At 44.7% G+C, this 27,613-nt stretch overlaps 2 protein-coding genes across 5 annotated transcripts in view; one reads left to right on the forward strand and one right to left on the reverse strand.

The window, feature by feature from the left end:
- Positions 1–23,744, reverse strand: NT5M (5',3'-nucleotidase, mitochondrial). 3 transcript variants are annotated; one of them, XM_075318385.1, is made up of 6 exons: positions 23,685–23,744; positions 10,287–10,765; positions 10,089–10,189; positions 4,579–4,639; positions 1,796–1,910; positions 1–1,167 (listed from the first exon to the last, which is right to left on the reverse strand). In XM_075318385.1, exons 2-6 carry the CDS (start codon positions 10,602–10,604, stop codon positions 1,022–1,024), a joined length of 741 nt encoding a protein of 246 aa, XP_075174500.1. In that variant the 5' UTR covers positions 10,605–10,765; positions 23,685–23,744; the 3' UTR covers positions 1–1,021. The 3 variants fall into 3 exon arrangements, with proteins under 3 accessions (XP_075174500.1, XP_075174498.1, XP_075174499.1); XM_075318383.1 differs by lacking the exon at positions 23,685–23,744 and adding an exon at positions 12,155–12,266; XM_075318384.1 differs by lacking the exon at positions 23,685–23,744 and adding an exon at positions 12,151–12,266.
- A 51-nt stretch (positions 23,745–23,795) lies between these two features.
- COPS3 (COP9 signalosome subunit 3) overlaps positions 23,796–27,613 on the forward strand; it is a 41,500-nt gene continuing 37,682 nt past the window's right edge. For both annotated transcript variants that reach the window (XM_075318381.1, XM_075318382.1), the window contains exon 1: positions 23,796–23,954. In XM_075318381.1, coding sequence (XP_075174496.1) covers positions 23,900–23,954 — 55 coding nt within the window. In that variant the 5' untranslated portion in view covers positions 23,796–23,899. The remainder of the gene's footprint in view (positions 23,955–27,613) is intronic.

Genomic DNA, 27,613 nt, shown 5'->3' on the forward strand with positions numbered 1-27,613 from the left:
ACTTTTTTTTAAATCACTACTTTCATGTAAAAAAAAACCTACGTTTTTTTTAATATAAAAAAATGTATTAAAAAAAAACAACTAGATTTCAACAATCAGCCATTCTCCTTCTGACACATTCCCTTTAAGTAAAGTAAGACCATAAGACGCTGTTCAAAATATACTATGTGGGACATGAACAGCACTCTATACCGTCGCCATATTTTTTTGTGGATTGTAGCTTGTTTGTTTGTTTTTTTTTATTTTTTTAAGAGGGGTAAGTGATAGATAATGACCCTCTAAAAGAAAATACAATCAACAATAAAAAACAAAGGGTTAATATTCTTGACCCCCAGAGACGATAAAAAACTAAAGAACCTGATATTATCCCTGTGTCAAGCTCCGCCCTCTCGGTCACCCCCTTGGACTCATCACTTGGCACAACATAGGGAATTCCTTGTAGAGGGGTCTACCTGCCCTAAAACTGGAAGCAATAATAAAATATAATAAATATTTCAATGGTTTAAAAACAAAAATATGAAAAAAATGTCATCCTTCCCCTTTAACGGCACGGCAGGAATGAAAGTGGTGAGAGGGGATTTCCAGTGAACGGCAAAGACTACTCCTTTCCTATACAAGCCATTGAGGTGACTGTACATGCATTAACACGTCTCATCTGTAAAGATGGAATGCCCCTTTAAGGCGGAGTGCTGCTTATGTCCCACCCTTTTCCGGGTCACCTGGAGGAAGCCATTTTTATTTTTATTACCAAAATTGTCCCCAAAAGATCAGCAGCATGTAGTGATTTGTTAAAGTGCCTGTTACTAGAGTGCAGCACTACGCAGAGATTGTTTGCTGGGCCGACGCGCGTTTCTGTTTGTGCGTATGTAATCATGTGCGCTAGGAAAAGGAACCATTCCGAAACATACGTGCTTTCTGAACCAATCAGAGACCCCAGCTCTTATCCAGGGGGAGGGGCATATGAGGATGACTCGGATTTGATTAGTTAGGTCTGATCGACAGGCTTCTTCGCATTTATTGATTAGCTGGAGTGTCGCTTGCTGTCTAATAAGCCTTTCCAATCATCTGCCCAGGACTGAAGCCTCCGGTTCGGTGATGTCACTAATAAATGGCGATTGTGGCAGGCGGTGAATAGGACGTGTTCCCAGCTCGGGTCCGGCTCTGCTCCTAAGGAGGAAAGCAAAAAAAAGCAAATTATTCCATCAATATGTGCTGTTTTCTTCTGATGTCAGCCAACTAAAATTGACTGCCAGCTATCATTTAGTCACACAGTCACTCAGGCTTCAATTAAATACACAGGCCCTGCTCTCTCCACCCACGAATACACAGCCATGTAACATACAGGGTGGTGCAAAAGTAGGTGGACAGTATGTGTAATAGGGTTATGAAGGGGGAGATTTATCAGACATGGTGTAAAGTGAAACTGACTCAGCTGCCCTTAGCAACCAATCAGATTCCACCTTTCATTTTCCAAACAGTCTGTGAAGAATGAAAAGTGGAATCTGATTGGTTGCTAAGGGCAACTGAGTCAGTTTCACTTTACACCATGTCTGATAAATCTCCCCCTTCATAACCCTATTACACACACTGTCCACCTACTTGTGGACCCCCCTATATATAAGAGCTGGGTCCTTCAGATCCGGACTCATTAGCGGACCCCTCTATGATGTCCATATATCCTGGGCATATAGAAAAGGGGCTGCATGTACAGGGCCATCACTTTAATACAATGCTATTGTTTATTCCTGTTCTCTGCCTGGACCACCCCCAAAAAATGATCAGTGGTCAACGTTACCCAGAATATCCGGCCGGTCATCGATCAGAAGATCAGCAGAAACTACAGTCTTGTCCCTGGTCAGAATGATCTGCTCCAAAAACTCATGTCCAAAGTGTTTCTCCACCCAAGCGTACTGTGCGAGAAAGAATCAGTACAACAGCATGTCTCCATATGGCAGTATTATAATAGATGTATATTCCTATACATAGGGGGCAGTATTATAGTAGCTATATTCTTGTACATAGGGGGCAGTATTATAGTAGTTATATTCTTGTACATAGGGGCAGTATTATATTAGTTATATTCTTGTACATAGGGGGCGGTATTATAGTAGTTTTATTCTTGTACATAGGGGGCAGTATTATAGTAGCTATATTCTTGTATATAGGGGCAGTATTATAGTAGTTATATTCTTGTACATAGGGGCAGTATTATACCAGTTATATTATTGTACATTGGAGCAGTATTATAGTAGTATTATAGTAGTTTTATTCTTGTACATAGGGGGCAGTATTATAGTAGCTATATTCTTGTACATAGGAGCAGTATTATAGTAGTTATATTCTTGTACATAGGGGCAGTATTATACCAGTTATATTCTTGTACATTGGAGCAGTATTATAGTAGTTATATTCTTGTGCATAGGGGGCAGTATTATAGTAGTTATATTCTTGTGCATAGGGGGCAGTATTATAGTAGTTATATTCTTGTACATAGGGGGCAGTATTATACCAGTTATATTCTTGTGCATAGGGGGCAGTATTATAGTAGTTATAGTCTTGTACATAGGAGCAGTATTATAGTAGTTATATTCTTGTACATAGGGGCAGTATTATAGTAGTTATATTCTTGTACATAGGAGCAGTATTATAGTAGTTATATTCTTGTACATAGGGGAAGTATTATACCAGTTATATTCTTGTACATTGGAGCAGTATTATAGTAGTTATATTCTTGTGCATAGGGGGCAGTATTATAGTAGTTATATTCTTGTACATAGGGGGCAGTATTATAGTAGTTATATTCTTGTACATAGGGGGCAGTATTATAGTAGTTATATTAATGTACATAGGGGGCAGTATTATAGTAGTTATATTCTTGTACATAGAGGGCAGTATTATAGTAGTTATATTCTTGTACATAGGGGGCAGTATTATACCAGTTATATTCTTGTACATAGGGGGCAGTATTATACCAGTTATATTCTTGTACATAGGGGGCAGTATTATAGTAGTTATAGTCTTGTACATAGGAGCAGTATTATAGTAGTTATATTCTTGTACATAGGGGCAGTACTATAGTAGTTATATTCTTGTACATAGGAGCAGTATTATAGTAGTTATATTCTTGTACATAGGGGCAGTATTATACCAGTTATATTCTTGTACATTGGAGCAGTATTATAGTAGTTATATTCTTGTGCGTAGGAGCAGTATTATAGTAGTTATATTCTTGTACATAGGGGGCAGTATTATAGTAGTTATATTCTTGTACATAGGGGGCAGTATTATAGTAGTTATATTCTTGTACATAGGGGGCAGTATTATAGTAGTTATATTAATGTACATAGGGGGCAGTATTATAGTAGTTATATTCTTGTACATATGGGGCAGTATTATAGTAGTTATATTCTTGTACATAGGGGGCAGTATTATACCAGTTATATTCTTGTACATAGGGGGCAGTATTATAGTAGTTATATTCTTGTACATAGGGGGCAGTATTATAGTAGCTATATTATTGTACATATGGGGCAATATTATAGTAGCTATATTCTTGTACATAGGAGCAGTATTATAGTAGTTATATTCTTGTACATAGGGGCAGTATTATAGTAGTTATATTCTTGTACATAGGAGCAGTATTATAGTAGTTATATTCTTGTACATAGGGGCAGTATTATACCAGTTATATTCTTGTACATAGGAGCAGTATTATAGTAGTTATATTCTTGTGCATAGGGGGCAGTATTATAGTAGTTATATTCTTGTACATAGGAGCAGTATTATAGTAGTTATATTCTTGTGCATAGGAGCAGTATTATAGTAGTTATATTCTTGTACATAGGAGCAGTATTATAGTAGTTATATTCTTGTACATAGGCCCAGTATTACAGTAGTTATATTCTTGTACATAGGACCAGTATTATAGTAGTTATATTCTTGTACATAGGGGGCAGTATTATAGTAGCTATATTATTGTACATATGGGGCAGTATTATAGTAGTTATATTCTTGTACATAGGGGCAGTATTATAGTAGTTATATTCTTGTACATAGGGGGCAGTATTATAGTAGTTTTATTCTTGTACATAGGGGGCAGTATTATAGTAGCTATATTCTTGTACATAGGAGCAGTATTATAGTAGTTATATTCTTGTACATAGGGGCAGTATTATAGTAGTTATATTCTTGTACATAGGGGCAGTATTATAGTAGTTATATTCTTGTACATAGGAGCAGTATTATAGTAGTTATATTCTTGTACATAGGGGGCAGTATTATAGTAGTTATATTCTTGTACGTAGGGGGCAGTATTATAGTAGTTATATTCTTGTACATAGGGGGCAGTATTATAGTAGCTATATTATTGTACATATGGGGCAGTATTATAGTAGCTATATTCTTGTACATAGGAGCAGTATTATAGTAGTTATATTCTTGTAGATAGGAGCAGTGTTACAGTAGACATATTTTATACATAGGGGGCAGTGTTACTGATCATGAGTGATATAAATGTCCCCTTACAATAAGTATTATCATTGAGGAAAACATAAGTGTAAAGCTTTCATCCTCCATTACCTTTTCATACGGACAGAACTGGTATCTCTTTATGGGGCTGGTGCAGATGAAGACGTCAGTGCTAGAAAGTAACAGCACCTGCAGTTAGTACATGACCGGTGGATATCATGTTTATATGGTATTCAGTGTTTACCTGACATTCCAGATACGTCAGATTTTGTCCCCTCTCATCTAAATCACTAAGACTGTATTGGTCACAGCGAGATACTTTAAAGGAATATTCAACCTCTTCATAGATGCATATTGTTGGATAGTACATGTGAAAACAATAACTTTTGCAATGTATTGTTTCTTACAATTTTTAGCCATTCTTGAGATATGAACACTTTTATTTATAGGTCGTTGCCTAGGAAACCGGCCACCGCTGCTTTGTAGCTGGTCAAGATTAGGAGGTAATAGAGCACTCCAGCTTCAAAACAGCGCTTACAAGCTCAATAGAGGAGAGCTAGTAAGCACTGCTGTCTAGCTGAGGTGGTCGTGGTCGGTCTCCTAGGCAACAATCTGTAAACAAAGGAAAAGTGTTAATATCTCAAGAATGGCTGAAAATTTTAAAATGTAGTAAATTGCAAAATTGCTCGTATTTACAAGCTCTATCCAGCAATACAAATGAAAATAAGCCTTTAAGAGATCGAATGTGGCCAATTCTCGTCCATTTGCTGCACAAATTTGTTTCATAATTGTGTGCGCTCATTGGGTGGTGATTCTGCCAAGCAGCCAGCGGCAACATATGACAGCTGCGGGCTCCTAATATAGACAGATTTACTTAAAGGGTCCAATCTGTTTCTTTATAATCAATTCAAAGGGCCACTAACCTGAAGTCGGCAGCTTATCATGGTGCGGCAACACTATAAGAGCGGCTGCTGAGATCAGTCACATATGGACGTAAATGTTCTCATCAATGGAAATTTGTTATGTAAAGTATTCATTACGGGGGAGGGGAGGCGTCCTGTCACTCATGAGGGAGGAGCATTTGGAGAAAAGTGCTCCCACCTACACATAGGGAGGAGCCTATAGAGAAAAGTACTGCCACCTATACATGGGGAGGAGCCTATAGAGAAAAGTGCTGCCACCTATACATGGGGAGGAGCCCATAGAGAAAAGTGCTGCCACCTATACATGGGGAGGAGCCCATAGAGAAAAGTGCTGCCACCTATACATGGGGAGGAGCCCATAGAGAAAAGTGCTGCCACCTATACATGGGGAGGAGCCTATAGAGAAAAGTGCTACACCTACACATAAGGGAGGAGCCTAAAGAGAATAGTGCCCCCACCTACAGATAGGGAAGGTGCATATAGAGAAAAGTGCGCCCACCTACACATGGGGGAGGAGCCTATCGAGTAAAGTGCCCCACCTACACATGAGGAGGAGCCTATAGAGTAAAGCACCCCACCTAAACATGGAGGAGGAGCCAATAGAGTAAAGGGCCCCAACTACACATGGGGAGGAGCCTATAGAGTAAAGTGCGCCCACCTACACATGGGGGAGGAGCCTATAGAGTAAAGTGCCCCACATACACATGGGGAGAAGCCTATAGAGTAAAGTACCCCACCTAAACATGGGGGAGGAACCTATAGAGAAAAGTGCCCCCACCTACACATGGGGGAGGAGCCTATAGAGAAAAGTGCTACACCTACACTGACACATGGGGAGGAGCCTATACACCGTGTGCAGAATTATTAGGCAAAGTATTTTGATCACATGATACTTTTTATATATGTTGTCCTACTCCAAGCTGTATAGGCTGAGAGCCAACTACCAACTAAGTAATTCAGGTGATGTGCATCTCTGTAATGAGGAGGGGTGCGGTATAATGACATCAACACCCTATATAAGGTGTGCTTAATTATTAGGCAACTTCCTTTCCTTGGGCAAAATGGGTCAGAAGAGAGATTTGATGGGCTCTGAAAAGTCCAATATTGTGAGATGTCTTGCAGAGGGACGCAGCAGTCCTGAAATTGCCAAACTTTTGAAGTGTGATCATCAAACAATCAAGCGTTTCATGGCAAATAGCCAACAGGGTCGCAAGAAGCGTGTTGGGCAAAAAAGGCGCAAAATAACTGCCCATGAACTGAGGAAAATCAAGTGTGAAGCTGCCAAGATGCCATTTGCCACCAGTTTGGCCATATTTCAGAGCTGCAACGTTACTGGAGTATCAAAAAGCACAAGGTGTGCCATACTCAGGGACAGGCCAAGGTAAGGAAGGCTGAAAAACCACCACCTCTGACCAAGAAACAGAAGATAAAACATCAAGACTGGGCCAAGAAATATCTGAAGACTGGTTTTTCAAAGGTTTTATGGACTGATGAATGAGGTGACTCTTGATGGGCCAGATGGATGGGCCCGAGGCTGGATCAGTAAAGGGCAGAGAGCTCCACTCCGACTCAGGCGCCAGCAAGGTGGAGGTGGGCACTGGTATGGGCTGGGATCATCAAAGATCAACTTGTGGGACCTTTTCGGGTTGAGGATGGAGTGAAGCTCAACTCCCAGACCTACTGCCAGTTTCTGGAAGACAACTTCTTCAAGCAGTGGTACAGGAAGAAGTCGGTATCGTTTAAGAAAAACATGATTTTCATGCAGGACAATGCTCCATCACATGCATCCAACTACTCCACAGCGTGGCTGGCCAGTAAAGGTCTAAAAGATGAAAAAATAATGACATGGCCCCCTTATTCACCTGATCTGAACCCCATAGAGAACCTGTGGTCCCTCATAAAATGTGAGATCTACAGGGAGGGGAAAACAGTCCACCTCTGGGAGCAGTGTCTGGAGACTGTGGTGGCTGCTGCACGCAAGGTTGATCATAAACAGATCAAGCAATGACAGAATCTATGGATGGTCGGCTGCTGAGGGTCATCAGAAAGAAAGGGGGCTATATTGGTCACTCATTTTTTTGGGGTTTGTTTTTGCATGTCAGAAATGTTTATTTCTACAATTTGTGCAGTTATATTGGTTTACCTGGTGACAATAAACAAGTGAGATGGGAATATACTTGGTTTTTATTAAGTTGCCTAATAATTCTGCACAGTAATAGTTACCTGCACAAACAGATCCTCCTAAGAAGCCAAATCTAAAAAAAAACCCCTCCAACTGCCAAAAATATTAAGCTTTGATATTTATGAGTCTTTTGGGTTGATTGAGAACATAGTTGTTGATCAATAATAAAAAAAATCCGCTAAAATACAACTTGCCTAATAATTCTGCACACGGTGTAGAGAAAAGTGAACCCCACCTACAGACTCCTGAAATGGCTGATGACAGAGAACAATAGAGTGCGCAGTAAGTGAAGTTGAGATGGTCTATAGGCGCAGCGTCAGCTTAATTAACCATATCCTGGCCGGGGCGTGGGGGGATGGATATATTTCCACTCTCCCTTGGCGCAGCAGGTGTTGAGCTACAAGTCTCTGCACGCCTGTGAATTATCTGCGCCGGGGGCCGTGACGGTGACATTACCGGCAGATCGGCATTTTGCGGCTTCTTGCACACTGGGACGGTTTCCATGTTCCTAGGTGTGAACATTCATGTCACTGGTGAACCATTACAGCTCATCGATGTCAAACTCTCCCTCACCCGATGCTAATCACAGGTCTCAAACTCACCTATGATCGCCTGCAGCGGTCTGGCAGCTGGTGAACGCTTGGAACGTTTTTTTTTTTTTTACATATCTCGTCCCCTGGCAGAAGTGTGATTTTGCCCTGATCGCTCCTTTAATGATTTTATGCAGTGACTTACAACCTGTTCCTCTTTAGCTCTTGCAGGACTACAACTCCCAGCATGACCTGGGAGTCACAGAACGGCTGGAGCATCGGAGTGACATCGCGCCAAGCGCGGCTAATCAAAAGAACAGGCGCGGATTTGCTTCTCATGGCGCCACTGACGAGGCCGATGGACCGGATGGTGCAAATAGTTTTACACCAAGTCTAGTGACAACTAATTATTGCTCTTAAAGGGTCTTCAGACTTTCGAAGGTCTGGTAAAAAGATTTATTTTGGCGGCCATATTGGCAAACTTCGAGGTAGAATTTGCTTTTCAGGGAAGCTGAATGGCATCACTTTCTGGAGCAGTGGTGTCCCCCAGCTTCCCTGCTTACTGACGGTTTCCAGCAAAAGTAAGGCTGCTTCACACTACGTTTTTTTAACATGCCTCATGAACGTTTTTTTGCAGCAAAAGTGGATCCTGTTTTTGCAAAGAGAAATGCATGTGTCATTTTACAGGATCCTGTCACTTGAAGTTCATGGGCGGGCATTGGAGTCATGTGATAGGGAGTGAGGGGAACTGAACGTGACAGACTGGAAATTCAGATGCAGCTGGGGGCAAAAGAGAGAGGAGAGAGGAGAGTAGAGAAAGAGGAGGAGAGAGAAGAGAGAGGAGAAGAGAGGAGAGAAAAGAGAGAAGAGAGCAGAGAGGAGAAGAGAGGAGAGAGGAGAAGAGAGAAGAGAGCAGAGAGAAGAGAGGAGAGAGAGGAGAGAAGAGAGAAGAGAGCAGAGAGGAGAGAGAAGAGAGGAGAGAGAAGAGAGCAGAGAGGAGAGAGAGGAGAAGAGAGGAGAGTAGAGAGAGAGGAGAGGGAGGAAGAGAGAGAAGAGAGGAGAGAGAGGAGAGAGAGGAGAAGAGAGGAGAGAAAAGAGAGAAGAGAGCAGAGAGGAGAAGAGAGGAGAGAGGAGAAGAGAGGAGAGAGGAGAAGAGAGCAGAGAGAAGAGAGGAGAGAGAGGAGAGGAGAGAGAAGAGAGCAGAGAGGAGAGAGGAGAGAGAAGAGAGCAAAGAGGAGAGAGAGGAGAAGAGAGGAGAGTAGAGAGAGAGTAGAGAGAGGAAGAGAGAGAAGAGAGGAGAGAGAGAGAAGAGAGGAGAGTAGAGAGAGAGTAGAGAGAGGAAGAGAGAGAAGAGAGGAGAGAGAGGAGAAGAGAGGAGAGATCAGAGAGAAGAGAGCAGAGAAGAGAGGAGAGAGAAGAGAGCAGGAGAGAGGAGAGTGAGGAGAAGAGAGGAGAGAGAGAGAGGAGAAGAGAGGAGAGAAAAGAGAGCAGAGAGGAGGAGAGAGAAGAGAGAAGAGAGGAGAGAGAAGAGAGCAGAGAGAGAGAGGAGGGAGAGGAGAAGAGAGGAGAGAGAGGAGAGAAGAGAGGAGAGAAAAGAGGAGAGAGGAGAGGAGAGAGAGATATAGAGAGAGAGAGAGGAGAGGAGAGAGACTGTGATCACGCCAGGCTGGTTTCTGGCCAAGCAGGATCATGTCTATCAGTATACCAGCGTTCACATGCGTTTGCGTGCAGTATAGTCAGGATCCAGCAATCTGCAGTATTTGGACACAGGTCAAAAACGCTATAAGTAGCGTTTTTGAAAATTGTTAAAAAACTGCAAGTCGCTGGATCCTGACTAAACTGCACGCAATGTGAACGCTTGTTGACGCGAGTCCATTGCAAATGCATTGAAATGAAAACGCATTTGCACTGGGTCCGTTTTTGCATTAAAAAAAAACGTTCAGGACGCATGTTAAAAAAACGTAGTGTGAAAGCCGCCTGACTTACCTGGGTAATCCGGACATTTCTTTCAAGGCCTCCACGGCGCCATCAATCGGATCCAGGTCTAAGAAGAAATTCTTTGCTTCCCAGATACTTATTGCTTTCTCCTGAAGAAAAGGAAACAGAGTGAAGCTTCCGGGGTCTGGACTGGTAACGAGGATGGAGAATACAAAAATAAGCAGCGGGGGCTTCCCAATAACTTACACTCAGCCCAGGCTTCAAGTTCTCGTACTGCTCCGACACCCAGAATCCTCTGCGGTCCTTCAGGTCAATGTAAGGCTCCTTGGGGTACTGAGCTCTGTACTTCTTCAAGAAGCCGCCCTCGAAGTCGGCCAGCACGCCATCCATGTCCACCAGCACCCTGAGACGTCCGGCAGAACTCACAGAGGAAGTACAGGACCTGCAGCTCTGAAGCCCCGCGGTCAGAGCACCGCCCCCGCGGAGCAGCCTGGGGAGGGACATGGAGCAGGGAGAACTAGTGGTGCATTGTACGGGGTCCGCCGACGCTGTGCTTGTATTCATGGAGCATCAGATCCACAGCTATGATGTCGAGGGGGATGGGATGGAAGGAGGCTCTCCGAAGACGCCTCTACTATACGCATGTGCTGTATCACCCCAGCCGGGGCCACCAGTCAGGTCCCCAGAGGAGAGCTTCTTCTCGATGTGGAGACTCGTTCATTCAGCTGCAGGGAAAGCACAGAATGGATACGTCACACGGGGAGGGCTCCGGTCTCTGCATGCACCAGACCCCCGACCTACAAACACAGGGAGGGCTCTGGTCTTTGCATGCACCAGACCCCCGACCTACAAACACAGGGAGGGCTCTGGTCTCTGCATGCACCAGACCCCCGACCTACAAACACAGGGAGGGCTCTGGTCTCTGCATGCACCAGACCCCCGACCTACAAACACAGGGAGGGCTCTGGTCTCTGCATGCACCAGACCCCCGACCTAGAAACACAGGGAGGGCTCTGGTCTCTGCATGCACCGGACCCCCGATCTACAGACACAGGGAGGGCTCTGGATCTCTGCATGCACTGGACCCCCAATCTACAGACACAGGGGGGGCTCTGGATCTCTGCATGCACTGGACCCCCGATCTACAGACATAGGGAGGGCTCTGGTCTCTGCATGCACCGGACCCCCGACCTACAGACACAGTGAAGGCTCTGGATCTCTGCATGCATCGGACCCCCAATCTAAAGACTCAGTGAAGGCTCTGGATCTCTGCATGCACCGGACCCCCGACCTACAGACACAGGGAGGGCTCTGGATCTCTGCATGCACTGGACCCCCGATCTACAGACACAGGGAGGGCTCTGGATCTCTGCATGCACCGGACCCCCAATCTACAGACACATGGAGGGTTCTGGATCTCTGCATGCACCGGACCCCCATCCTACAGACACAGGGAGGGCTCTGCATCTCTGCATGCACTGGACCCCCGATCTACAGACACAGGGAGGGCTCTGGATCTCTGCATGCACCGGACCCCCATCCTACAGACACAGGGAGGGCTCTGGATCTCTGCATGCACCGGACCCCCGAACTACAGACACAGGGAGGGCTCTGGATCTCTGCATGCACTGGACCCCCCGACCTACAGACACAGGGAGGGCTCTGGATCTCTGCATGCACTGGACCCCCCGACCTACAGACACAGGGAGGGCTCTGGATCTCTGCATGCACTGGACCCCCCGACCTACAGACACAGGGAGGGCTCTGGATCTACACAGGGAGGGCTCTGGATCTACACAGGGAGGGCTCTGGATCTCTGCATGCACCGGACCCTCGATCTACAGACACAGGGAGGGCTCTGGATCTCTGCATGCACCGGACCCCCGATTCTACAGACACAGGGAGGGCTCTGGATCTCTGTATGCTCAGCCCCCCGACCTACAGACACAGGGAGGGCTCTGGATCTCTGCATGCACCGGACCCCCGACCTACAGACACAGGGAGGGCTCTGGATCTCTGCATGCACAGGACCCCCGATCTACAGACACAGGGAGGGCTCTGGATCTACACAGGGGGGTCTCTGGGTCTCTGCATGCACCGGATCCCTGACCTACAGACATAGGGTGGGCTCTGCATTGCATGGACTTCTGATGCCACAGACTCTCATCCTTCCTGCCAGTTCCTGTTCAGATGCCTTGTAAGGCTGGCAGCCTCCTCTGCTTAAAGGGACAGGCGCATTCTGCTTGTGTATCCGTTCTGCATAGCAACTCTCCAGGGGAGGGACCATGGTGAAATATTAACTCTTACAAGTCTGTATTGCATCCAGGCAGAAAGGGGATAGATAGATAGATAGATAGATAGATAGATAGATAGATAGATAGATAGATAGATAGATAGAGGGATAGATAGAGGGATAGATAGAGGGATAGATAGAGGGATAGATAGATAGATAGATAGATAGATAGATAGATAGATAGATAGATAGAGGGATAGATAGAGGGATAGATAGAGGGATAGATAGATAGATAGATAGATAGATAGATAGATAGATAGATAGATAGATAGATAGATAGAGGGATAGATAGATAGATAGATAGATAAAGGGATAGATAGAGGGATAGATAGATAGAGGGATAGATTAGATAGATAGATAGATAGATAGATAGAGGGATAGATAGATAGAGGGATAGATAGATAGAGGGATAGATAGATATAGGGATAGATAGAGGGATAGATAGATAGATAGATAGAGGGATAGATAGAGGGATAGATAGATAGAGGGATAGATAGATAGATAGATAGATAGATAGAGGGATAGATAGATATAGGGATAGATAGAGGGATAGATAGATAGATAGAGGGATAGATAGATAGAGGGATAGATAGATAGATAGATAGATAGATAGATAGATAGATAGATAGATAGATAGATAGATAGATAGATAGAGGGATAGATAGATAGATAGAGGGATAGATAGATAGATAGATAGATAGATAGATAGATAGATAGATAGATAGATAGATAGAGGGATAGATAGATAGATAGATAGATAGATAGATAGAGGGATAGATAGATAGATAGAGGGATAGATAGAGGGATAGATAGATAGAGGGATAGATTAGATAGATAGATAGATAGATAGATAGATAGATAGATAGAGGGATAGATAGATAGAGGGATAGATAGATAGAGGGATAGATAGATATAGGGATAGATAGAGGGATAGATAGATAGATAGAGGGATAGATAGAGGGATAGATAGAGGGATAGATAGAGGGATAGATAGATAGATAGATAGATAGATAGATAGATAGAGGGATAGATAGATAGATAGATAGATAGATAGATAGATAGATAGAGGGATAGATAGATAGATAGAGGGATAGATAGAGGGATAGATAGATAGAGGGATAGATAGAGGGATAGATAGATAGATAGATAGATAGAGGGATAGATAGAGGGATAGATAGAGGGATAGATAGAGGGATAGATAGAGGGATAGATAGAGGGATAGATAGAGGGATAGATAGATAGATAGATAGAGGGATAGATAGATAGATAGATAGATAGATAGATAGATAGATAGATAGATAGAGGGATAGATAGATAGATAGAGGGATAGATAGAGGGATAGATAGATAGAGGGATAGATAGAGGGATAGATAGATAGATAGATAGATAGATAGAGGGATAGATAGAGGGATAGATAGAGGGATAGATAGAGGGATAGATAGAGGGATAGATAGAGGGATAGATAGAGGGATAGATAGATAGATAGATAGATAGATAGAGGGATAGGTAGAGGGATAGATAGATAGATAGATAGATAGAGGGATAGATAGATAGATAGATAGATAGATAGATAGATAGATAGATAGAGGGATAGATAGAGGGATAGATAGATAGATAGCTAGAGGGATAGATAGAGGGATAGATAGATAGATAGATAGATAGATAGATAGAGGGATAGATAGAGGGATAGATAGATAGAGGGATAGATAGATAGAGGGATAGATAGATAGATAGATAGATAGATAGAGGGATAGATAGATAGAGGGATAGATAGATAGAGGGATAGATAGATATAGGGATAGATAGAGGGATAGATAGATAGATAGATAGATAGATAGAGGGATAGATAGAGGGATAGATAGATAGATAGATAGATAGATAGAGGGATAGATAGATAGATAGATAGATAGATAGATAGATGGATAGATAGATAGATAGAGGGATAGATAGAGGGATAGATAGATAGAGGGATAGATAGATAGATAGATAGATAGATATAGGGATAGATAGAGGGATAGATAGATAGATAGAGGGATAGATAGATAGAGGGATAGATAGATAGAGGGATAGATAGATAGAGGGATAGATAGATAGATAGATAGATAGATAGATAGATAGATAGATAGATGGATAGATAGATAGATAGAGGGATAGATAGATAGATAGAGGGATAGATAGATAGATAGAGGGATAGATAGATAGATAGATAGATAGATAGATAGATAGATAGAGGGATAGATAGATAGATAGATAGATAGATAGATAGAGGGATAGATAGAGGGATAGATAGAGGGATAGATAGATAGAGGGATAGATAGATAGATAGATAGATAGATAGATAGATAGATAGATAGAGGGATAGATAGATAGAGGGATAGATAGATAGAGGGATAGATAGATATAGGGATAGATAGATAGATAGATAGATAGATAGAGGGATAGATAGAGGGATAGATAGATAGATAGAGGGATAGATAGATAGATAGATAGATAGAGGGATAGATAGATAGATAGATAGATAGATAGATAGATAGATAGATAGATAGATAGATAGATAGAGGGATAGATAGAGGGATAGATAGATAGATAGATAGATAGATAGATAGATAGATAGAGGGATAGATAGATAGAGGGATAGATAGAGGGATAGATAGATAGATAGAGGGATAGATAGATAGAGGGATAGATAGATAGATAGATAGATAGATAGAGGGATAGATAGATAGAGGGATAGATAGATAGATAGATAGATAGATAGATAGATAGATAGATAGATAGAGGGATAGATAGATAGAGGGATAGATAGATAGATAGATAGATAGAGGGATAGATAGATAGAGGGATAGATAGATAGATAGATAGATAGATAGATAGATAGATAGATAGAGGGATAGATAGATAGATAGATAGATAGATAGATAGATAGATAGATAGATAGACAGATAGACAGATAGAGGGATAGATAGATAGATAGATAGATAGATAGATAGATAGATAGATAGATAGATAGATAGATAGAGGGATAGATAGATAGATAGATAGATAGATACAGGGATAGAGGGATAGATAGATAGATAGATAGATAGATAGATAGATAGATAGATAGATAGATAGATAGATAGATAGATAGATGGATAGAGGGATAGATAGATGGATAGAGGGATAGATAGATAGATAGATAGATAGATAGAGGGATAGATGGATGGATAGATAGATAGATAGATAGATAGATAGATAGATGGATAGATATAGGGAAAGCTCCTACACCGAGAACCTCTGCAGCGTGAGTGTGAACGGTAGAAGAACGGCCTATTTCCAGCAGAGCCGAGGAGTCAGACAGGGCTGCAGCCTAAGTCCAACGCTCTTCAATATTTACATCAATGAGCTGGCTACTGCTCTAGAATCTTCACCTGCTCCAGGTCTCACACTCCATGACGCCCAGGTGAAATTCTTGCTCTATGCAGATGACCTACTGCTGGTGTCACCAACCGAGAAAGGTCTCCAAGACAACCTACAAATCTTGGAGAAATTCAGCTCCACATGGGCACTACCGATCAATCTAAAGAAAACCAACATCATGGTGTTCCAGAAGAGAAAAAGAAGATTTGACCAGCATCCTTCATTTGTCCTAAACGGCTGCACTCTAACAGGAACAGACAAATACACCTACTTGGGCCTGGAAATTCACCAGTCAGGGAGCTTCAAACAAGCCATAGAGAAAAACAAGGCCTGCAAAACCTTTTATGCCATCCGAAGGAAATTGTATCATCTGAAGCCACCAGTGAGGGTCTGGCTAAAAATCTTCGATTCCATCATTGCCCCAATCCTCCTGTATGGCAGCGAACTCTGGGGCCCTCACACTTACCCAGATTGGTCAAGGTGGGATTGCAGCCCAACAGAAATATTCCACCTGGAATTCTGTAAGCACCTTCTCCAGGTCCATCGAAGCACCTCCAACAGCGCCTGTCGAGCCGAGCTGGGCAGATTCCCTCTACACCTAGCAGCTCTGAAGAGGTCACTATCATTTCAGGCTCACCTACAGAGCAGCAATCCAAGCTCCCATCACCACAAAGCTCTGATACATATACGTGGGCCAGATGAACCAGGACCCCTGGCACAGCTCTCCCAAACCCAACTGCACAAAATAACCAATCACAGCAGCCTGACAAGAACCAGAATCAGGAAGATGGTAGACGAGGGCCAGGAGAGGTATGTCAGTGACTGGAGGACCGACATCAACACCTCACAGAAACTGACCACGTACCAGAGTCTACAGAGAGACTACAGACTGGCCCCGTATCTGGAGAAAATCCCGGACCCCAGAGACCGCAGGACCCTGAGCCGATATAGACTCAGTGCCCACAGTCTAGCCATCGAATCCGGCCGACACAAGCAGAGCTACAAGCCCAGGGAGGACAGACTGTGCCAACACTGTGACCTGGAGGCCCTGGAGGATGAAACCCACCTCCTGCTACACTGCACCAAGTACTCAGCAGTGAGGGACACTCACTTCAGGAGACTCTCCCATCTCCTCCTGGATTTCAGCTCCATGAAGGAGGAAGAGAAAATATATATCCTGCTGGGGGAAGAAGAGAGCGCAGTGGAGATAGCAGCGCGGTATGTGAGCGAATGTCATAGACTTCCAGAAAGAGAACTGTGATAAGTCATGGACTTCCATAGCCCCCCATCCCAGATGTGGCCCCCCCAATCCCCACCCTGGATATGCCCCATCATAAGCCATGGACTTCCATAGCCCCCCATCCCAGATGTGGCCCCCCAATCCCCACCCTGGATATGCCCCAACCACCGTTACTACAGTCCCCACCCTGGATATGCCCCATCATAAGCCATGGACTTCCATAGCCCCCATCCTAGAAGTGCCCCCACAGTCCCCACCCTGGATGTGCCCCATCCATCCTTCCTACAGTCCACACCCACCATCCCCACAGCCCCAGTCCCTAATGTACACTTGCTTTGGCAAAACTAATTTGTATTTGGTCCTGCCAATAAAGCTTATTTGATTTGATTTGATAAAGAGACAGAAGAATAGATAGAGGGATAGATAGATAGATAGATAGATAGATAGATAGAGGGATAGATAGATAGAGGGATAGAGAGAGGGATAGATAGATAGATAGATAGATAGATAGATAGAGGGATAGATAGATAGATAGATAGATAGATAGATAGATAGATAGATAGATAGATAGATAGATAGATAGATAGATAGAGGGATAGATAGATAGATAGATAGATAGATAGATAGATAGAGGGATGGATAGATAGATAGATAGATAGAGGGATGGATAGATAGATAGAGGGATGGATAGATAGATAGATAGATAGATAGATGGATAGATAGAGGGATAGATAAATAGATAGATAGATGGAGGGATGGATAGATAGATAGATAGATAAATGGATAGATAGAGGGATAGATAGAGGGATGGATAGATAGATAGATAGATAGATAGAGGGATAGATAGATAGATAGATAGATAGATAGAGGGATGGATAGATAGATAGATAGATAGATAGATAGATAGATAGAGGGATGGATAGATAGATAGATAGATAGAGGGATAGATAGATAGATAGATAGATAGATAGATAGATAGAGGGATAGATAGATAGAGGGATAGATAGATAGATAGATAGAGGGATAGATAGATAGATAGATAGATAGAGGGATAGATAGATAGATAGATAGATAGATAGATAGATAGATAGATAGAGGGATGGATAGATAGATAGATAGATAGATAGAGGGATGGATAGATAGATAGAGGGATGGATAGATAGATAGATAGATAGATAGATAGATAGATAGATAGATAGATAGATAGATAGATGGATAGATAGAGGGATAGATAAATAGATAGATAGATGGAGGGATGGATAGATAGATAGATAGATAAATGGATAGATAGAGGGATAGATAGAGGGATGGATAGATAGATAGATAGATAGATAGATAGAGGGATAGATAGATAGATAGATAGATAGATAGATAGAGGGATGGATAGATAGATAGATAGATAGATAGATAGATAGATAGAGGGATGGATAGATAGATAGATAGATAGATAGATAGATAGATAGATAGAGGGATAGATAGATAGATAGATAGATAGAGGGATGGATGGATAGATAGATAGATAGATGGATAGATAGAGGGATAGATAGATAGATAGAGGGATAGATGGATAGATAGAGGGATAGATAGATAGATAGACAGACAGATAGATAGATAGATAGATAGATAGATAGATAGAGGGATAGATAGATAGATAGATAGATAGATAGAGGGATAGATAGATAGAGGGATAGATAGATAGAGGGATGGATAGATGGGATTCATTTTTTAGCTGTTCTTGAAAATGGTATGAAACATTATACAGTGGTTGTGAACATTATTGGCCTCTTAATAGAAAGGAATAATTTTCTCTATAGGCTCCACCCCATGTGTCATGTAGGTGGAGCATTATAGGCTCCACCCCATGTGTCCTGTAGGTGGGGATATTATAGGCTCCACCCCATGTGTCCTGTAGTTGGGGCATTATAGGCTCCACTCCATGTGTCCTGAAGGGAGGGGGTATTATAGGCTCCTCCCCATGTATCATGTACTCTTTTTTATATAGGCTTTATTTTATTGTATGCTGCCACAGAGATCTAGTCTCATTTCACCTCCCATAGAACATTTTCCTAGAGGGGTTGTAGTTTATCTATGTAACATTTGGCCTTGTTTAGTCACTTTTTTATGCCTTTATCTTTTGACCCTAACCCAGGTGGTGTCCTCTTTTGACCCTCACCCATAGAGCCCTTTTTTGCTGTTTTGCTCAGTATGCGACCAGTTGACACTAACTCCAGATGTTTCCAGCTTATTCTGAAGTTCTTTAGATGTTGCACGTGTTATCTTTATCTTTTGGTGATATCATTTGCACTGCTTGTACTTGGAGATAATAGCATTTAGACTGCTTGTGCTTGGTGATAACATTTAGACTGCTTGTGCTTGGTGATAACATTTAGACTGCTTGGTCTTGGTGACACCATTTAGACTGCTTGTGCTTGGTGAAAATATTTAGACTGCTTGTGCTTGGTGATAACATTTAGACTGCTTGTGCTTGGTGAAAATATTTAGACTGCTTGTGCTTGGTGAAAATATTTAGACTGCTTGTGCTTGGTGATAACATTTAGACTGCTTGTGCTTGGTGATAACATTAGGACTGCTTGTGCTTGATGATACCATTTAGACTGCTTGTGCTTGGTGATAATATTAGGACTGCTTGTGCTTGGTGATACCATTTAGACTGCTTGTGCTTGGTGATACCATTTAGACTGCTTGTGCTTGGTGATAACATTTAGTCTGCTTGTGCTTGGTGATAACATTAGGACTGCTTGTGCTTGATGATACCAATTAGACTGCTTGTGCTTGGTGATAACATTTAGACTGCTTGTGCTTGGTGATAACATTTAGACTGCTTGTGCTTGGTGAAAATATTTAGACTGCTTGTGCTTGGTGATAACATTTAGACTGCTTGTGCTTGGTGATAACATTAGGACTGCTTGTGCTTGATGATACCATTTAGACTGCTTGTGCTTGGTGATACCATTTAGACTGCTTGTGCTTGGTGATACCATTTAGTCTGCTTGTGCTTGGTGATACCATTTAGACTGCTTGTGCTTGGTGATACCATTTAGTCTGCTTGTGCTTGGTGATACCATTTAGACTGCTTGTGCTTGGTGATACCATTTAGTCTGCTTGTGCTTGGTGATACCATTTAGTCTGCTTGTGCTTGGTGATACCATTTAGACTGCTTGTGCTTGATGATACCATTTAGTCTGCTTGTGCTTGGTGATACCATTTAGACTGCTTGTGCTTGATGATACCATTTAGACTGCTTGTGCTTGGTGATGCCATTTAGTCTGCTTGTGCTTGGTGATAACATTTAGACTGCTTGTGCTTGATGATACCATTTAGTCTGCTTGTGCTTGGTGATACCATTTAGACTGCTTGTGCTTGGTGATAACATTAGGACTGCTTGTGCTTGATGATACCATTTAGACTGCTTGTGCTTGGTGATACCATTTAGACTGTTTGTGCTTGATGATACCATTTAGTCTGCTTGTGCTTGGTGATACCATTTAGACTGCTTGTGCTTGGTGATACCATTTAGTCTGCTTGTGCTTGGTGATAACATTTAGACTGCTTGTGCTTGATGATACCATTTAGTCTGCTTGTGCTTGGTGATACCATTTAGACTGCTTGTGCTTGGTGATAACATTAGGACTGCTTGTGCTTGATGATACCATTTAGACTGCTTGTGGTTGGTGATAACATTAGGACTGCTTGTGCTTGGTGATACCATTTAGTCTGCTTGTGCTTGGTGATACCATTTAGACTGCTTGTGCTTGATGATACCATTTAGTCTGCTTGTGCTTGGTGATACCATTTAGACTGTTTGTGCTTGATGATACCATTTAGACTGCTTGTGCTTGGTGATAACATTTAGACTGCTTGTGCTTGGTGATAATATTTAGACTGCTTGTGCTTGGTGATAACATTTAGACTGCTTGTGCTTGGTGATAACATTTAGACTGCTTGTGCTTGGTGATAACATTTAGACTGCTTGAGCTTGGTGATACCATTTAGTCTGCTTGTGCTTGGTGATACCATTTAGACTGCTTGGGCTTGGTGATAACATTTAGACTGCTTGTGCTTGGTGATAACATTTAGACTGCTTGTGCTTGGTGATAATATTAGGACTGTTTATGCTTGGTGACACAATTTGGACTTCTTGTGCTTGGTGATATTTAGACTACATGTACTTGGTGATAATATTTAGACTGCTTGTGCTTGGTGATAACATTAGGACTTCATGTGCGCTATGTGTGTGTATGTGCTCGGAGTATCCATGTGTGTCTGCTATGTGTGTATATACTCAGTGTATACGTGTGTGTGTGTGTGTGTGTGTGTGTGTAGTGAGAACTTGGAAGCCGGAACATCACGGGGACAGCATTGCAGACTCATCACAGTTTCCAATGAACTCTGATGAACCCGTGAAGCTGTAGCGAAGGTATCGCGGGGATCACCAGAGTTCATTGGGGACTCCAATGACCTCCTGGATGTCAATGTGCTTGCAGAATACTCACCTGTCCCCGCGGTGCTGTCCCCAGCGCTGCTCCGGTTTACAGGTCCTGAGTGCGGTGAATAATCAATGAATATAATGAGCGGGGGTCAGGAGCGGGAGGCAGCAGAGCCGTAGAAAGCAGGTAAATATGGAAAATCTTTTTATTTCACAGACTCGTGTTTTCTCTGGTACCTGTCACACGTATGCATACACGGATGTCACACATGTGACACATGTATGACCATAAGCATGCGTGTGACTTGTACCTGATTAAACACGGACGTCTGAAACCGGTCAAAGTCAGGGAGCTAATATATGAGGTAAGGTGTTAAAGAAAAGAAAAAAGCCTGCATCAAAGGTAGGGAGCTGATATATGATGGAAGGGGTTAATGAAAAATAAGAGCCTACATCAAAGGCAGGGAGCTGATATATGATGTAAGGGGTTAAAGAAAAGAAAAAAGAGCCTGTATCAAAGGCAGGGAGCTGATGTATGATGTAAGGGGTTAAAGAAAAGAAAAAAACCTGCATCAAAGGCAGGGAGCTGATATATTTTGGAAGGGGTTAAAGAAAAGAAAATAAGAGCCTGAATCAAAGGCAGGGAGCCAGTATATGATGTAAAGAAAAGAAAAAAGTCTGCATCAAAGGCAGGGAGCCGATACATGACGTAAGGGTTAAAAAAAGGAAAAAGAGCCTGAATCAAAGGCAGGGTGCCAATATATGATGTAAGGGGTTAAAGAAAAAAAGAGCCTGCATCAAAGACAGGGAGCCAAAATATGATGTAAGGGGTTAAAGAAAAAAAAAAGCCCACATCAAAGGCAGGGAGCCAATATATGATGTAAAGGGTTAAAGTAAAGAAAAAAGCCTGCATCAAAGGCAGGGAGCCGATATATGATGTAAGGGGTTAAAGAAAAAAAGAGCCTGCATCAAAGGCAGGGAGCCAAAATATGATGTAAGGGGTTAAAGGAAAGAAAAAAGCCTGCATCAAAGGCAGGGAGCCGATATATGATGTAAGGGGTTAAAGAAAAAAAAAAAGCCCACATCAAAGGCAGGGAGCCAATATATGATGTAAGGGGTTAAAGAAAAGAAAAAAGAGCCTGTATCAAAGGCAGGGAGCTGATGTATGATGTAAGGGGTTAATGAAAAATAAGAGCCTACATCAAAGGCAGGGAGCTGATATATGATGTAAGGGGTTAAAGAAAAGAAAAAAACAAAAAGCCTGAATCAAAAGGTAGGGAACTGATATACAATGTAAGGGGTTAAAGAAAAGAAAAAAGAGCCTGTATCAAAGGCAGGGAGCTGATGTATGATGTAAGGGGTTAAAGAAAAGAAAAAAACCTGCATCAAAGGCAGGGAGCTGATATATTTTGGAAGGGGTTAAAGAAAAGAAAATAAGAGCCTGAATCAAAGGCAGGGAGCCAGTATATGATGTAAAGAAAAGAAAAAAGTCTGCATCAAAGGCAGGGAGCCGATACATGACGTAAGGGTTAAAAAAAAGAAAAAAGAGCCTGAATCAAAGGCAGGGTGCCAATATATGATGTAAGGGTTAAAGGGAAAAAAAGCCTGCATCAAAGGCAGGGAGCCGATATATGATGTAAGGGGTTAAAGAAAAAAAGAGCCTGCATCAAAGACAGGGAGCCAAAATATGATGTAAGGGGTTAAAGAAAAAAAAAAAAGCCCACATCAAAGGCAGGGAGCCAATATATGATGTAAGGGGTTAAAGAAAATATAGGAATAAAAACCTGGTATTTTTGGAACCTATAACAATAATAAGCATATTCAGCGCTGACAAGTCCAATATGTGACAATATTAAATTATTCAACCAGTATGGAAAAGAAAAATAACCGGAAAGCTTTGATGTGATCTGTGCTCATAAATCTGTATGAAGAGGCAGGAAAGAGTCAGTAACGCCCCATCAGGCGCAGGGAGCTCACTGATGGATCCTCAGTTAACTCATTCCGCAGCCAGCAACAGAGCACACAAATTAGTAACCACAGCCCAATTACAAACATGATTTTTAGCCCCAGTTACATGCATTTAAGTATAAAAACAAGAATAAAGATGGACCACCCCTTTAAGAATACATAAAAATGACAAATCCCTTTAAATGTGGATGAACACAACATAGGAGTGAGGGTCCGTACTGCAGGTGTCAGGGCATGCTGGGATTTGTAGTCCCGTCAGTCAGTGCAGCACCCGTTAACCACTCAACTATCACTAACCTTCTGTCGGATTTTGTCGCGAGAGTTCATGCAGTGACGTCACGTGGCCCCGCCCCTGCTGCTCCGCGCCGTTCTCGCGAGATTCCTCTGGGCGCATGCTCCAGGAAGTCTCGCGAGATTTCGGCGAGGTGAGTGAGCTCGGCCTGCGCTCCTGCTCTCTCGGCTCCCGGCACCGGCTCTCCTCCGCGGAGGGAGGCGGGAGACATCCCCGCACCATGGCGTCCGCTCTGGAGCAGTTCGTTAACAGCGTCAGGCAGCTGTCCTCTCAAGGTGAGGAGGGCGGGGAGGTGCGGGCTGGAGGAGGCCGCGGAGGTGTGTGCGGGAGAGGGGCACAGGCCGGAGACAGGCTGCGAGAAACCAAAAACAAGGCCAAAGGAAAGTGGAGGGGTAGACATTTGTATCAACCAATCAGATTACTGCTTTCATTGCCTGAGGTGAATAACCTGGAAGCTGATTCGTTGCTTCGGCGGCAACTTGCAAGAGTGTTAACCCGTGGTAGCCAATCAAATCAGTGCTTTCTGAAAGCTGATAGGTTGCTATAGGCAGCTGGAGCTGTAGTGAGCCATTGTAACCAATCAGATCAGTGCTTTCATTCTCAGAGAAATTGAAGAAAAGGCAGCTGATTGGTTGCTGGAGGTGTAGTTATCTGTAGTAACCAATCAGTGCTCATATGAATGCCCGGTCTCTACCTCATACACAGGGGGCTGTCAGGAGATGCCCGGTTTCCTCTATCTCATACACAGGGGGCTGTCAGGTGATGGCCGGTCTCTACCTCATACACAGGAGGCTGTCAGGAGATGGCCGGTCTCTACCTCATACACAGGGGGCTGTCAGGTGATGGCCGGTCTCCTCTACCTCATACACAGGGGGCTGTCAGGTGATGGCCGGTCTCCTCCACCTCATACACAGGGGGCTGTCAGGTGATGCCCGGTTTCCTCTATCTCATACACAGGGGGCTGTCAGGTGATGGCCGGTCTCCTCCACCTCATACACAGGAGGCTGTCAGGAGATGGCCGGTCTCTACCTCATACACAGGGGGCTGTCAGGTGATGGCCGGTCTCTACCTCATACACAGGGGGCTGTCAGGTGATGGCCGGTCTCCTCCACCTCATACACAGGGGGCTGTCAGGTGATGGCCGGTCTCTACCTCATACACAGGGGTCTGTCAGGTGATGGCCGGTCTCTACCTCATACACAGGAGGCTGTCAGGAGATGGCCGGTCTCTACCTCATACACAGGAGGCTGTCAGGAGATGGCCGGTCTCTACCTCATACACAGGGGACTGTCAGGTGATGGCCGGTCTCTACCTCATACACAGGGGGCTGTCAGGTGATGGCCGGTCTCTACCTCATACACGGGGCTGTCAGGTGATGGCCGGTCTCTACCTCATACACGGGGCTGTCAGGTGATGGCCGGTCTCCTCTACTTCATACACAGGAGGCTGTCAGGTGATGGCCGGTCTCTACCTCATACACAGGAGGCTGTCAGGAGATGGCCGGTCTCTACCTCATACACAGGGGGCTGTCAGGAGATGGCCGGTCTCCTCTACCTCATACACAGGAGGCTGTCAGGTGATGGCCGGTCTCCTCTATCTCATACACAGGGGGCTGTCAGGTGATGGCCGGTCTCTACCTCATACACAGGAGGCTGTCAGGTGATGGCCGGTCTCTACCTCATACACAGGGGGCTGTCAGGTGATGGCCGGTCTCTACCTCATACACAGGAGGCTGTCAGGTGATGGCCGGTCTCTACCTCATACACAGGAGGCTGTCAGGAGATGGCCGGTCTCTACCTCATACACAGGGGGCTGTCAGGTGATGGCCGGTCTCTACCTCATACACAGGGGGCTGTAAGGTGATGGCCGGTCTCTACCTCATACACAGGGGGCTGTCAGGTGATGGCCGGTCTCCTCTACCTCATACACGGAGCTGTCAGGTGATGGCCGGTCTCTACCTCATACACAGGGGGCTGTCAGGTGATGGCCGGTCTCTACCTCATACACAGGGGGCTGTCAGGTGATGGCCGGTCTCCTCTACCTCATACACAGGGGGCTGTCAGGTGATGGCCGGTCTCCTCCACCTCATACACAGGGGGCTGTCAGGTGATGGCCGGTCTCCTCCACCTCATACACAGGTGGCTGTCAGGTGATGGCCGGTCTCCTCCACCTCATACACAGGGGGCTGTCAGGTGATGGCCGGTCTCCTCCACCTCATACACAGGGGGCTGTCAGGTGATGGCCGGTCTCCTCCACCTCATACACAGGGGGCTGTCAGGTGATGGCCGGTCTCCTCCACCTCATACACAGGGGGCTGTCAGGTGATGGCCGGTCTCCTCCACCTCATACACAGGGGGCTGTCAGGTGATGGCCGGTCTCCTCCACCTCATACACAGGGGGCTGTCAGGTGATGGCCGGTCTCCTCCACCTCATACACAGGGGGCTGTCAGGTGATGGCCGGTCTCCTCCACCTCATACACAGGGGGCTGTCAGGTGATGGCCGGTCTCCTCCACCTCATACACAGGGGGCTGTCAGGTGATGGCCGGTCTCCTCCACCTCATACACAGGGGGCTGTCAGGTGATGGCCGGTCTCCTCTACCTCATACACAGGGGGCTGTCAGGTGATGGCCGGTCTCCTCCACCTCATACACAGGAGGCTGTCAGGTGATGGCTGGTCTCCTCTACCTCATACACAGGAGGCTGTCAGGTGATGCCCGGTTTCCTCTATCTCATACACAGGGGGCTGTCAGGTGATGGCCGGTCTCCTCTACCTCATACACAGGAGGCTGTCAGGTGATGGCTGGTCTCTACCTCATACGCAGGGGGCTGTCAGGTGATGCACAGTTCCCCCTCTCTCATACGCAGGCGGCTGTCAGGTGATGCACAGTTCCCCCTCTCTCATACACAGGCGGCTGTCAGGTGATGCACAGTTCCCCCTCTCTCATACACAGGCGGCTGTCAGGTGATGGCCGGTCTCCTCCACCTCATACACAGGGGGCTGTCAGGTGATGGCCGGTCTCCTCCACCTCATACACAGGGGGCTGTCAGGTGATGGCCGGTCTCCTCCACCTCATACACAGGGGGCTGTCAGGTGATGGCCGGTCTCCTCCACCTCATACACAGGGGGCTGTCAGGTGATGGCCGGTCTCCTCCACCTCATAAACAGGGGGCTGTCAGGTGATGGCCGGTCTCCTCTACCTCATACACAGGGGGCTGTCAGGTGATGGCCGGTCTCCTCCACCTCATACACAGGGGGCTGTCAGGTGATGGCCGGTCTCCTCCACCTCATACACAGGAGGCTGTCAGGTGATGGCTGGTCTCCTCTACCTCATACACAGGAGGCTGTCAGGTGATGCCCGGTTTCCTCTATCTCATACACAGGGGGCTGTCAGGTGATGGCCGGTCTCCTCTACCTCATACACAGGAGGCTGTCAGGTGATGGCTGGTCTCTACCTCATACGCAGGGGGCTGTCAGGTGATGCACAGTTCCCCCTCTCTCATACGCAGGCGGCTGTCAGGTGATGCACAGTTCCCCCTCTCTCATACACAGGCGGCTGTCAGGTGATGCACAGTTCCCCCTCTCTCATGCACAGGCGGCTGTCAGGTGATGCACAGTTCCCCCTCTCTCATGCACAGGCGGCTGTCAGGTGATGCACAGTTCCCCCTCTCTAATACACAGGAGGCTGTCAGGTGATGCACAGTTCCCCCTCTCTCATGCACAAGCGGCTGTCAGGTGATGCACAGTTCCCCCTCTCTCATACACAGGCGGCTGTCAGGTGATGCACAGTTCCCCCTCTCTCATACACAGGCGGCTGTCAGGTGATGCACAGTTCCCCCTCTCTCATACACAGGCGGCTGTCAGGTGATGCACAGTTCCCCCTCTCTCATACACAGGGGCTGTCAGGTGATGCACAGTTCCCCCTCTCTCATACA

This window comes from Anomaloglossus baeobatrachus, chromosome 7, assembly GCF_048569485.1.
Source record: "Anomaloglossus baeobatrachus isolate aAnoBae1 chromosome 7, aAnoBae1.hap1, whole genome shotgun sequence".
NCBI classification, from domain to species: Eukaryota; Metazoa; Chordata; class Amphibia; order Anura; family Aromobatidae; genus Anomaloglossus; species Anomaloglossus baeobatrachus.